Source organism: Phyllobates terribilis, unplaced genomic scaffold, assembly GCF_046119375.1.
Source record: "Phyllobates terribilis strain yellow unplaced genomic scaffold, ASM4611937v1 Scaffold_9__5_contigs__length_417890890, whole genome shotgun sequence".
Classification (NCBI taxonomy): Eukaryota; Metazoa; Chordata; class Amphibia; order Anura; family Dendrobatidae; genus Phyllobates; species Phyllobates terribilis.
Window position 1 is genome coordinate 82,135,297 of NW_027362769.1, and position 14,052 is coordinate 82,149,348.

General features: G+C 46.0%; 1 protein-coding gene across 5 annotated transcripts in view; it reads left to right on the plus strand.

Moving 5' to 3' along the window:
* LOC141161605 (uncharacterized) overlaps window positions 1-14,052 on the plus strand; it is a 273,682-nt gene that overhangs the window by 188,456 nt on the left and 71,174 nt on the right. For all 5 annotated transcript variants that reach the window (XM_073646646.1, XM_073646645.1, XM_073646644.1 and 2 more), the window contains 2 exons: window positions 3,452-3,615; window positions 3,704-3,917. In XM_073646646.1, coding sequence (XP_073502747.1) covers window positions 3,452-3,615; window positions 3,704-3,917 — 378 coding nt within the window. The remainder of the gene's footprint in view (window positions 1-3,451; window positions 3,616-3,703; window positions 3,918-14,052) is intronic.

Sequence of the window (14,052 nt, forward strand, 5' to 3'; positions counted from 1 at the left end):
GTATTTGGTGATGGGACACCGTTTATTTTTCAGCAAGATGGAGCCCCATGCCATACAGCTAAAAAATGACTCTCTTAGTTCAAGGACAAAATTGTCCAGCTATTGAATTGGCTAGGAAACAGCCTAGATCTCAATCCTATTGAGAATCTCTGGGCTCGGCTCAAGAGCGGTGTCAAAACAGCGGGCTTCAAACAAGCAGGAACTCATTGCAGCTATCATCAAATCATGGTTTTATATCATCACACCATCTGATTTAAACAAACTTGTAGATAGCATGCCAAGTAGATGCCAGGCAGTTATCAAGGCCAGGGCTATCCAACTAAGTATTAACATTTTAGTGTTAGATATGAAAATAGGACAAATAAATGGCTTTTCTCCCACAGTCATCTAAGTGACAATAGTGTCCAAATTGTTGACAAATGAACAAATTTCCTGCTAATATTGTGTTCCTATATGAGATTTTGTTATTTCTACTTAAAAACTTTACTGTGAAATCAAAAACATTCATGAAATTTGGATTTGCATTGGCAAAATGCTAAAAATTCATAAATCTTGAGGGTGTTGCCTCAATTTTGGCCACTAGTGTAGACAGGTGTGTGCCTTTCCAAATCAAGTCCTATCAGTTTAATTAAACACAGCTGGACTCCAATGAAGGAGTAGAACCATCTCAAGGAGGATCATAAGGAAAAGGAGAGCATGTGAGTTAAATATGAGTGTCTAAGCAAAGGGTCTGAATACTTATGACCTTGAGATATTTCAGTTTTTCTTTTTTAATAAATTTGCAAAAATTTCTACATTTCTGTTTTTTTTCAGTCAAGATGGGGTGCAGAGTGTACTTTAATTAGAAAAAAAATTAACTTTTTCGAATTTACCAAATGGCTGCAATGAAACAAAGAATGAAAAATTTAAAGGGGTCTGAATGCTTTCTGTACCCATTGTACATGAGTTTTGACATTTTCTCACCCTGTAGGGCTGTTATTTTGTTTAGGGGGAAAAAAATCCACAGGTACCATGTCATACCCTTCATGCACAAAGTCAACTCTCCAGTGTGAAGAACCCTCTAAAAATATTTTGTGTCTCAGCTTTCCATTTGACATAACAGTTTACATTATATGTCTATGAGCTATAGCTTTTCTGCACTAATACACGGAAGCTGGAGTCTTGTGATATAAAAAAGCGTGAGTGGTATCTGCGCTGGTCCTAGTGAGGCTGGGGTGGTCACAAATAATTGGAGAGGAGTGGTATTAAAACATAAGTACTTTTATTATATTAAATAATATCTTTAGAAAAAGTTTATCTTTAGAAAAGCTAGGAACCTTGGCAACATTGTTGCCCCGTCAATAAAAAATCCCCCGCTTCTCTCCCTGCCCCAGAACCCCTTCTCTATCTCCACCGGCTTTTATCCATGCAAAAAATGCACGTGACTTTATTAGACAGATGTTAAGAATAGAAAGCGGCTGGATCTACAAATTGGACTCACTGAGACCCAAAGGTCTCAATAGTGAAATAGAACTCTTTGCTTTTAACTAATTATACCAACTAATCAATGTGGACCGAGCATGCACATTAGAGAAGCATTAAAGACTCCATTAGTAAAGCATGACTCATTCCAATTATCTAACTAATTAGCATAATGAGGACCAAGTACATACGTATATAAGGAAGTAATAAGCACCATAGGACCATTCCTGATGAAGGATTCTGTGAAATCCGAAACAAGTAGGAAATGTCTTCTGTGCTATCCGTCCTAGCCTCAACCCGGGAAACTACGTGCCCTGACGTCACGCAGGTCCTCTCCCACAACGACGCACTACTAGCATCAAGTGCCTGCTCTCGTCAGACCCTCCAACCGGTACTCCATGAGCTGCTAGGCAGCCACACCACCGGAACCGTCAAGCAAGCCCTTCATGGATGTGCCAGGGAGTCTCTATGCCCTCCAGCTACCCCGGACCATCGCCGGCTGCCGCTGCATCTCCTATCCAGTTGCACGCATCACTGAGTACCGGGTCACTGCACCCCTCCGGTCTAACACAGACAGCATCATCGCCATCTGTACCAGTCCAGCAAAACGCATCCTGGTTATGCTGCAGGCTGCTCTCATTGGGCACCCTGTGAACACTGCCAGTCGCACACAGCTCTAACCTTGACCCACAGTACCCCTCTGGGGACAAACCAGCGTCACTGCTATTTATATGAAGTACTGTGCAGCCATCTATATCCTACCTATGTCAAGAGAATTACCTTATTAGGCCTCCAGCCTTTGCAATGTTCTTCATCGCCACAAAACGATGTGCCTAACTCCACTGCTTTCCTCTATCTGTAAGGACATTACCAGCTGGGCTTACGCATACAGACTTGCCTACACCAAGGCATCCTGTAGTACCTAAGCTCCCTGTCTTAAACTGACTATAAGGGCTACCTATAGCCACCACCAGGTTTAATCACCTATTTTCTCCAGGCCTTTTCAACACCAGGTAACCACAACCTAGGACATTATTGGTCCCCCACCAAAAGTCCTTGCTCAACTATTAATTGTCTGATTCCAACCCATAGGATACTACACCATATACCTTATTGCGACTTCTGCCTGTCAATCTAGACGCTCCACGTCAATCAACTTCAACACCTTCAACTGAACTCTCCCTAACATACAGGTAAACCTATATCTACTAGCCTCTCTAAATAATCAGTCTTGTAATTTTCCTAACCGATATCCCCCTCTTTTTTAGCAGCGTAGCCAAACCTCTCTAACACCCCAGATCAGGATATGTTATCAATTTATGTCAACCCTAGACCATCTCAGGTAATACCTCCAACTAATATGCAGCCAGTTCACACTGAGCTCGTACCGGCTATCCTTCTGATCTATATCTCATTTCTTCCTAGGGGACCCTATCCAGGATTGACCCCCACGCCAACTCAATTTTATCTGCAACCCTATACCAGATTAAGGGTTTCTACCCAAATCTCCATTTCCCTATTTATGCATTTACGTTTTTACTATTTATTTAATATAATAAAAGTACTTATGTTTTAATACCACCCCTCTCCAATTATTTGTGACCACCTCAGCCTCCCTAGGACCAGCGCAGATACCACTCACGCTTATTTGCATCTCTATTGCAGCTTTATGGTTTACTGCCTTTATCCGCAGCAGGTTCTGTGTGCAATTTACCAGCGCCCCTCCCCTATTACCAGTCTTGTGATATAGAATACATTTCTGGCCAATATTTTCCTTTGTAGATACCGATGTTATATTATTGATGCTAATGTGTAAACAAGAAATTCTGTAGGAATGTGCTCCAATTTATTTAAGTGATTGTATAATGTATGTCAATGGCTATAAAAATACCAAATGATTGTACATAACATCTACATCTATCAATATAATAAATGTACTGTATGTAGAAAGAGTTCTAGCTTTACTAAATGTACTCTACCCATTACAAAGACAAATGGGCGGCCCCTTGATATGGCGGTGGATGTTGGCTGTGGAACCGGACGTTACACTTTACCTCTAGCTGCTCACTTCAAGAAAGTCCTGGGACTAGATATCAGTGAATCCCAAATAAATGTGGCTAAACAAATGACCTTGGCAAAAAATGTGTCGTACATGTGAGTACTAACTGGATTTCCTAAATCTGCTGATATGAGTATTAGATGACATAAGTGACACTGAAAATCATTTGTCCTCTGTCTGTAGGGTGGCTCCGGCTGAGAAGCTACCTCTGAAGGATGCTTCTGTGGACCTGGTACAAGCTGGACTTGCTGCACATTGGTTTATATTAGACAAGTTTCTCGATGAGACAGTTCGAGTCCTGAAGACGAGAGGATGCTTGGCAGTCCATGCTCTTGTACCATCCTCTGAGCTTGAATACAAAAATTTGTCAGAAGACCTGAATGTAGTAATGTCGGAGGTAATTTACTGATTACATACAGCGGGTGAAATAAATATTGAATATGTCACCAATTCTCTATGTAATAATATTTCTAAAGGTGCTATTGACAAGAAATTATCATCAGATGTCAGTAATAACCCATCCAATCCACACACGCAAAGAAATAAAACCATAGATGTCTATAAATTCAGTTATGGCTAATAATGAAAAATGACACAGGGAAAAAGTATTGAGTATGCTTACTGAAATGTATTTAATATTTCTTACAAAAGCCTTTGCTAGTGATGACAGCTTCAAGACACCTCCTATATGGAGAAACTAGTCACATGCATTGCTCAGGTGTGATTTTGGCCCATTCTTCTACACAAACACTCTTCAGATCCTGAAGCTCCTGTGGGCTCCTTCTATGAACTCTGAGCTTTAGTTTCTTCCATAAATTTTCTATTGGATACAGGTCAGGTGATTGGCTGGGCCATTCTAGCAGCTTTATTTTCTTTCTCTGAAACCAATTGAGAGTTTCCTTGGCTGTGTGTTTGGGATCATTGTCTTGCTGAAATGGTCAACCTCATTTCATCTTAATCTTCCTGGTTGATGGCAGCAGATTTTTATCAAGAATATCTTGGTATATTTGTCCATTCATCCTTCCTTCAACAACATGAGGTATGCTGGAAAACAGCCCCACATCATCATTTTCCCACCTTCAAACGTCATTGTTTTTATGGTGTTTTTGGGGTGATATGCAGTGCCTTTTGGCCTCCATACATGGTGAGTATTATGGCATCCAAAGAGTTAAATTTTGGTCTCATCTGACCAGACTATATACTCCCAGTATTTCACAGGCTTGTTTAAATGTTGTTAAGCAAACTTTAAACGCGTTTGAACATACTTTTTGTTCAGCAATGGAGTCTTGCATGGTGAGCGTGCATACAGGCAGGGCTGGGACAAGGGGTAGGCAGGGTAGGCGGCTGCCTAGGGCGCCACCTCAGGTGAAGCTGGAAGGGGCGCAATATTGAAGGAAAAATAACCTGATGAGATCAGGGCTTTGTGATGGCCACTCCAAAACATTGACTTTGTTATCCTTAAGCCACTTTGTTACCATTTTGGCAGTATGCTTTGGGTCATTGTCCATTTGGAAGACCCATTTTATCATTATTATTATTATTTATAAAGCGCCATTGATTCCAAGGTGCTGTACATAAGAAAGGATTACATACCAAATACAGATATCACTTACAGTAAACAAACTAACAATGATAGACTGGTACAGAAAGAAGAGGACCCTGCTATTGTGGGCTTACATTCTACAGGAATGGGAAAGGAGACAGTAGGTTGGGGGGATATTTTCGCCCAAGCTTTAACTTCCTGGCAGATGTCTTGAGATGTTGCTTCAGTATTGCCACATAATCTTCTTTTCTCATGATTCCATCTATGTTGTGGAGTGCACCAGTCCTTCCTGCAGCAAAACAACCCCACAGCGTGATGCTGCCACCCCCGTGTTTCACAGTTGGGATGGTGTTCTTAAGTAGTGTTGAGCCACCCCCGTAGTGTTCGAGTTCGGTTCAGTTCGTCGAACACCCGTGTGTTCGCCGAACTGTTCGTCGAACTGTTCGTCGAACACCTTCGAACACCGTTAAAACCAATGGCAGGCAAACAAAAACACATAGAAACACATAGAAAACACCTTCAAAGGTGTCCAAAAGCTGACAAACTGCTCAGAAGACACAACTAACACATGGAAAAGTGACAAGTACATATAGTCATGCGAAAAGAAAAGAGGTGGAGGAGTAAAAGGAGGGGGAGACACAGATATAGGCATGTCATGCCCTTCTAAAATCCAAAAAGTGAGAAGCCGAGACGGCCAGTCCGCTCCTGCCCGTGCCACCTCCGTGTCGCCGGGTTTGTGCCAGAGCCGCGGTGAACCCTGACGGCCAGCCCCCCTCTCCCAATACTGGTGCCTGTCCGCTGGTGGGTCGAGAGAGCCCCCCTGTGGTGGAGGCAGCTCTAAGCTTTTTAATTTAAATTGTCCCTCTAATTTGAATGAATACACTTTAAATCCATTTACAAGGATCTATTGGAGGGCAAGTCTCATGCCAGCAGCCGCGGTAATTCCAGCTCCAGTAGCGTCCACTAAAGCTGCTGCAGTTAAAAAGCTTTTATAAGGATCGAGCTCGGCTGTCCACCGCAAGGCATCCTAGTGCCAGTCCCAGCCCCTATGCCTTGGGGTGCCTCCTGATGCTCTTCACTGAGTATCCCGTGGTCCCGAAGCATTTCCTTTGAAAAAATTAAGTGTCCAAACTACAGGTGGTGTAGCTTGCTTAACAGCCGGGATAATCCGCTGACTAGCAGACACTGCTACTAGGCACAAAGTATTTCCTGGGCTAGATGCAGTTAAAAATTTGTAAGTAGATACTCTCGTTGGATGCTGAGAAAGCATTCCATAGAGTCTCCTGGCACGCCATATATGATTCTCTTAAAAAGCTTGGGGTAGGGGTCTAGGGGACCCTTTTATAGCCAAAATCACGGCCCTGTATCACAATACGTCACCTAGGCTGAAGATAAATGGAACTGTAGCACCGAGGGCTCGGTTGCTACAGACGTATTGCACCTCACCCAGAGGTGTGATATCTCACTCTCAGATAAGGATGGAGTGTGGATCAGGACCCGACACCTGCATGCATTACACCACATTGCCGTGGGGCAGGGTGACCAATATGCCTCTGAGATGGGCACGACAGTCCCTGTCCCTGGCTGGAGTGGGGGGAGGGAACACTGAGGAAGGGGAACCCTGCAGTGCAGGAGCAGGGAGGAAGCAGTTCCTGGGTGCATTGAGAAGGGAGTATAAAAGGTGGGCACCATCTTAGTTCAGTGCAGAGAAGTCTGAGCAGAAGTGGCAGGGAGCAGGGGCTCTGCATGAGCTCTGCTCCGGAGGCAGGCCTAGTAACAGAGGCCCAGGCCTGCAAGAGGGAGAAGGAAGGAAGAGGAGCGGAGAAGGCTCCAGGAACGAGGAATGAAGGGATCCCAGGGGTGCGGACGGGCGAGTCGCCACCGCACGCCCGAATCCACCTGCGTGGAGGGGTCAGGCCAAAGGGGGAGACCGGTCCCCGAACTAGTGGAGGCAGGAAACGACCCTCAGCTAGAAACCGGAGGCTCTGCCATTTTATGTGGCGCAGCCCCTTGCTCCACCCGCTAGGAAGGCACCACATAGGGTCAGGGAAACTGGCGCCAAGTTTACCAAGAGGAGGCCCGAGGCAGCCGGACAGAAGTGTTGGTAAGAAAGGCCAGACAAAGGACACACAAAGGGGGTCCTGTGAAGCGCTCCAAAGTTATCTGGGAGTTGTCTGAGCCCCTCACCTGGTGAGCACAGTACGACGTGGGCAGCCGTTACCTGCAGACGTGGTCTGGATAATAAGAACTGTGAGTAAAGGCCCTGAACTGCATCACTGACTCCGTGTCGTTACTGCTGCTGCCCTGCACCATCACCCCCATCCTCCGCATACACTGCCCTGAGGCTATACTCCTCCCGTGGGGAGTTATGCTACGCTCTGCTGCACCCACAACACCAGCCTTAGCGGTCTGCCCTGTAGCGGCGGTTCACTCTGACCGCAATCCACGGGTGGCGTAGTCGGACATTTAAACATCAAAACCACATAAATAGTTCCGCCACTGGTTTGACCGCCCTGAGCCACGGAACCGGATCGCCGCCACGAAGACTACAACCACCAGCATCCACCAAAAAGTGTCCGGCTCCGGGTGTCCCAAGGCCCAAGGGGTGCGTCAGAACATTTTCATCACCTTTCACAATCACCAATGGGACAAGGCAGGGATGTCCTCTGTCCCCTCTCTTATACATCCTAGTGACGGAGCACCTGCTCTCATCAATTCGCCATAACCCCAATATTAGGTGGATTGAGGTGGGAGGCACCGAGTACAAGTGCTCTCTATTTGCTGATGATGTCCTAGTATATATCACTCAATCACATATATCCATCCCTGCTGTTATGGCTGAAATAGATCACTTTGTTACATGGTAAAATTTTAAAATCAATGCAGCGAAGTCTGAGGCCCTCGTTGTCTCCCTCCCTAAATCCATATAGGATTCCATCCAGTCCAACTTTCCCTTTGCCTGGCCCTCACAGGGTATCAAATACTTAGGAATTCCTATTCATAGAGACCTCTCCCATCTATGTTATCTTAATTTTGGGCCCTTTATTGAACAATTCCATACAGACCACGGTTGGCAAGTTAGAACTGTAAGATTCACTACGTGAACCACTGGTGTTTTGTGGAAAAGCACATGTACACCGCGTTCCAAATTATTATGCAAAAAGTGTTTAGGAGTGATAAGGGAAGAATTTGTTTGTTTGTCAGTTAAACTCATTGATGGTGATGTGTGTCAGGGCTCTTTATATCACTGTAAGCAATTGCAGACACCTGTGCTAATTAGTTTGGCAGGTGTGTCCAATGAAAGGCAAGACTACTTAAGAAGGCTCTCTCACATTATTAAGCAGCCTAAATTTTCTGCCAAAATGGGAAAGAAAAAGGATGTGTCGGCTGCTGAGAAGCAACAAATTGTGGAGTGTTTAGGTCAAGGCATGACTACAATCAACATTGTGCGATGATCAGGATGAAGTGTCTTGGCAATCAAGAAGTATGTAGCTGATTCACAGTACACACGTGTGCGTGCTGATAAGGGCAAATTGAGGACTCTTTCCTACAGGCAATTACGTCAGGTTGAAACAGCAGCGGCAAAAAAGCCTTGTCATAGCAGCAGACAAGTTTTTGAAGCTGCTTGTGCCTCCAACGTCCCCCGAACAACAAGATGCAGGGTCCTTCAGAGGTTTTCAGCTGTGCATATGCCATCCTGTCGACCTCCTCTATCCACTTCACACAAGCAGAAACGGCTCCAGTGGGCCAAACATTACATGAAGACTGATTTCAAAACTGTTTTGTTCACGGATGAGTGCCGTGCAGCGCTCGATGGTCCAGATGAATGGAGTGGAGGATGGCTGGTTGATGGACACCCCACGCAAACACGGCTACAGCGCCAACAAGGAGGAGGTGGAGTAATGTTTTGGGCTGGAATCATGGGGAGAGAGATTGTCGGCCCCTTTAGGATCCCTGAAGGCGCTAAAGATGAACTCCATAATGTATGTGGATTTTCTCAAACAGCACTTCCTGCCATGGTTCAAGAAGAAGAACCGTGTATTTCACAGCAAGATCATTTTTCTGCATGATAATGCACCATCTCATGCTGCACATAAAACATCTGCATCTCTGGCTGATATGGGCATAAAAGGGGACAAACTTATGGTGTGACCCCCATGCTCCCCTGACCTCTACCCCATTCAGAACCTTTGGAGCATCATTAAAAGGAGTGTCTATGATGGCGGGAGGCAGTTCACATCTAAGCAACAGCTCTGGGAGGGTATTCTGTCCTCATGCAAAACAATTGAAGCAGAAACCATCCAAAACCTGACAAATTCAATGGACGAGAGAGTTCAGAAGCTCCTTTCGAACAAGGGGTCCTATGTGAAAATGTAACATCACCTAGAATAAAGTTTTGAGTTGAAAACTGTTTGATTTCAGTTTCTAACAACCTGCTAATGCTTATAATTTCAAAAATGACCATTTTTTTGGTCTTTATTAAAATGAAAAGGTTGATCGAAAAGTTTGGGGGATCTAAGAGTGTGGCAACCCAGTAGTCATGATTACTTCGAATTCTGACAATATGAGGGTCATGCTGCAGGTAGTGCAGCAAGAAGGCACTTATGTGTCTTGCACATCTCGGAGCCCCAAAATTATTTTCCGGGCTAGATGCAGCTAAAAATTATTTTTAATTTTAAATCTGGTGAAGCTTATTATAGATGGCCTAATAGGATCAGTGCTGCACACTGCTACAAAGCCCAAATTATTTTCCAGTCAAGATACAGATAAACATGATTAGTAATTTGAAAGCTTAAAACGGTTGGTAGGGTGATTTTAACCAATCATCAAGCTTTTACTCTCCCCAGGATGACACAGGGGTAGAAAAGTCGTTTCGGATCCATGATTTGTTCATCTTTATGAACGTGAGTCTGTCTACATTATCAGTGGAGAGCCGCGTGCGCTTATCTGTCAGCACACCACCAGCAGCGCTGAACACACGTTCAGACAGAACGCTGGCTGCGGGGCATGACAAGATCTCCAAGGCGTAAGTGGCTAGCTCCGGCCATTTATCCAGATTGGAAGCCCAAAAAGAGCAAGGGTCCAGTGACACAGTCGTGGCTTCAATGTTTACTTGGAGATACTCCTGTACCATCGTCTCTAGGCGTTGACTATGTGTCAGACTTCTTGTCTCCTGTGGCCTTGCAAAGGATGGGCTAAAAAAGTGGTGAAATGATTCCGCAAAATTGATGTTACCAGCAGATACTGTGGTTCTGTTACGGTTTGAGTGCTGAACACTTGACGGTCCCACGGTTGGCAAGTTGGAACTGTGAGATTCACTACGTGCACCACTGGTATTTTGTGGAAAAGCACATGTAAGATTCTGCAACAGTCTCTGCTGATACTCCTGCATGCGTGCATCCCTTTCTATGGCAGGAATAATTTCTGCAAATTTACTTTTGTACCGGGGATCTAACAGTGTGGCAACCCAGTAGTCAGGATTATTTCTAATTCTCACAATTCGAGGGTCATGTTGCAGGTAGTGCAGCAAGAAGGCACTCATGTGTGTTGCGCATCCAGGAGCACCAAGTCCCTGTTGTGTTGGTGGCGAGGTAACAATCATGCTTCCTTCCTCTGTCCTCTCCCCCCAACCTCGCACAACAGAAATGTGATCAAGGTCTCCCTCATCTGATGAGTCTTCCATCAGTTCGTCCTCCACTTCTTCCTGGGCTCCTGCACCTTCCTCACTAGTTTGGCTGCTACCATGCGCCCTGGTAAAACCATCTCCCCCACCCTCACATGCCTGCCGCCTTGGTGCTGCCGACCGTCTGGACCTTGCAGATGTTAGCCCTTCCGCATACAACTCCTCCTCCTCTACTTCCTCCACCTCCTCTTGTGCCACCACCTGACTCCGAATTCTGTTTAACATGTGCTCCAGCATGTAAATCACCGGAATAGTCATGCTGATAATGGCATCGTCAGCACTAAACATCTTCGTCGCCATTTCAAAACTGTGCAGAAGGGTGCATAGGTTCCTGATCTGAGACCACTCCTCCAGCGTGATTTGCCCCACCTCTGAATCTCGTTGGCCCAGGCTATACGTCAGAACGTATTGCACCAGGGCTTGTCGGTGCTGCCACAGTCGCTGCAACATGTGCAGAGTTGAATTCCACCGGGTAGGCACATCGCATTTTAGCCGGTGAAGTGGCAGGCCCAACGACTTCTGTAGAGATGTAAGTCGCTGAGCTGCGGGATGCGAACGGCGGAAGTGAGCACACAGCGACCGTGCCCTCTGCAGAAGGCCATCTAGTCTGGGATAGTGGGCTAAAAATTGCTGGACAACCAGGTTCAACACGTGAGCCATACAAGGCACGTGTGTGACATTGCCCCGGCGAAGGGCCGCACCCAGGTTTGCAGCATTGTCGCACACGGCCTTCCCTGGTTTCAGGTCCAGTGGAGACAACCATTCATGAAATTGGTTCTCCAGAGCTGACCACAACTCCTCAGCTGTGTGACTCACATTTCCCAGACATTTCAATGTAAAAACCGCCTGATGACGTTGAGCCCTACTGCCAGCATAGTAAGGAGGTGTGCAGGATCCCTTCTGCGCAGTTAGAAAGCTTGTGGCATGACCAGACAGGCTTTGGGTGCAGGTGGAAGACCGAGAGGAGGTTGAGGAGGCAGAAGCAGTGGAGGAACTTTGACATAAAGAGGATTGACGCACAACTCGTGGGGACGGCAAGACTTGGACAGCAGCCCCTTGTCCTGCTGTCACCATAGTTACCCAGTGCCCAGTCAGCGACATGTAACGCCCCTGTCCATGCCTACTCGTCCAAGTGTCTGTGGTGAAATGCACCCTGTCACACACAGAGTTTCTCAAAGAAGCGGTGATGTTGTGTGCGACATGCTGGTGGAGCGCAGGCACACCTTTCTTTGAGAAGTAGTGCCGACTGGGCATCTGGTACTGGGGCACTGCGACGGACATAAGGTCTCGAAAATCCTCTGTGTCCACCAGGCGGAAAGGCAGCATTTCTGTAGCCAAGAGCTTGCAGATGGTGAAATTCAACCTCTTAGCTTTCTCATGGCTAGGAGGAAATGGTCTTTTACTTGTCCACATCTGAGGGACCGAGGGCTGGCTATTGTGCTTAGACGGGGTTGATAAGGGTGTCCCCGGCAAACTGCCGGTCTGTGAGGAAGATGCAGGCGGACATGTTAGGTTGCCTTGATCCAAAGGTGGTGCTATCGATGTCGGACAGCGCTCAACACCAGCTGGTGTTACCACCTCCAAAGAAAATGATGACCTGCCAATCACGCTGGCTGTTGCGGGTAAAGAGGTGGCAGGTCTGCGCCCCAAAACAGGTGTGACTGCTGTCCCCCCAGTCACAGAGGATGAAGAGGCCGCGGATGCACAAGATATGGCAGACGGTGATTGGCCCGGCCGGCTAGGCCGCATTGTAGCACACTGAGCTTCCCACTGCAACTTATGCTTCATGTCCATGTGCCGGTTCATGCATGAAGTACTCAAAGTATGTATTTTTTGGCCTCTACTTAGCTTTTGCTGACAAATGTTACAGATAACACGAGTTGGGTCATCTTTATCGATCTGAAAAAATGCCCAGGCTATGCAAGGCTTAGCACCCATGCGACCTGAAGAGCCACCACGACTTGTGGTGAGAGGCAGAGTTGTGTTTGAGGATGCAGTTGTTGACGTGCTTCCAGTACTACGTCTCTGTCCAGGAAGGCGCAACCTGACCTCGTCGTCACTAGCATCTTCCTCCACCTCCTCTGCTGACCTCATCTCTTGGCTGACTGTGGGTTGACAGTAAGTGGGATCTCCGACCTCATCATCATCACCCTGTGCGTTATCACACCCGTCGTCCTCAGAGCCAACCTGTTCCTGCCCTGACAAAAAACTAAAGTTGTCGCTCCAATCAGGTATTTGAGTCTTATCATCGTCTTCCTCATTGTCTCCACCAACAGGAGTTACAGTTTGGGAATGAGGGTCTACATTATGGTCAGAACCTTCTGCGTCTGGTCCTGGATCCGACTCATAAAGATTCTGGGCATCAGTGCAGATCATTTCCTCGTCTGGATTCACAGAAGCGCTGGAGTCGACCTCTGATTCCCAGGCTATAGTATGAGTAAACAGCTCTGCAGACTCAACCATCTGTTCTACCTCATACTCAGACGGGCAGCTGGAGATTTGGGAGCTGTGAGGAAGCAAGTGCGATTTGGGTGACACCTTTGAGGACTGGAGTATTTGTGATGTTGAAGTTGATGTGGAGGAGAGCCCACTTAAAGGAGCACTTGATATCCGTTGAAGCACCTGCTGTTTTTGTGCCTCATCTGGAATTTGTAGCGATTGGCGTGGCCGTAAGAAAGGGATCTTATCACATTGTCCGCTAAAAGAAGTAGACATTTTAGTTTGGCTGGAAGATGGTCTTTCTTCTGCACCTACCCCACGGACACAACCTTTTTTTCCCCTTCCCAACACGCCTATTCCCCTTTCCACCAGCAGCAGGCCTTTTTCCACTCATTTTGGTGGTTAACTAATTCACAACTCTGGAGTTGTTTGCACAAAAAAACAATGGATGGTAACCGAGCAGAGCTGAGTGGCCAAACTGTGGTATTAGGCCAAAACTATTGGCTGGGCTAGATGCAGAAAAAAAATATTTTTAATTTGCAACCTGATGGAGGTCAGTATAGATGGACTAATAGAACAAGTCCCACACGCTGCTAGAAGCCCAAATATTTTTTCAGAGATAAATGAAGAAAAAAATTATTTTTAATTTGCAACCTGATGGAGGTCAGTATAGATGGACTAATAGACCAAGTCCCACACACTGCTAGAAGCCCAAATATTTTTTCAGAGCTAGATGCAGAAAAAAATTATTTTTAATTTGCAACCTGATGGAGGTCAGTATAGATGGACTAATAGACCAAGTCCCACACACTGCTAGAAGCCCAAATTTTTTTTCAGAGCTAGATGCAGAAAAAAATTATTTTTAAT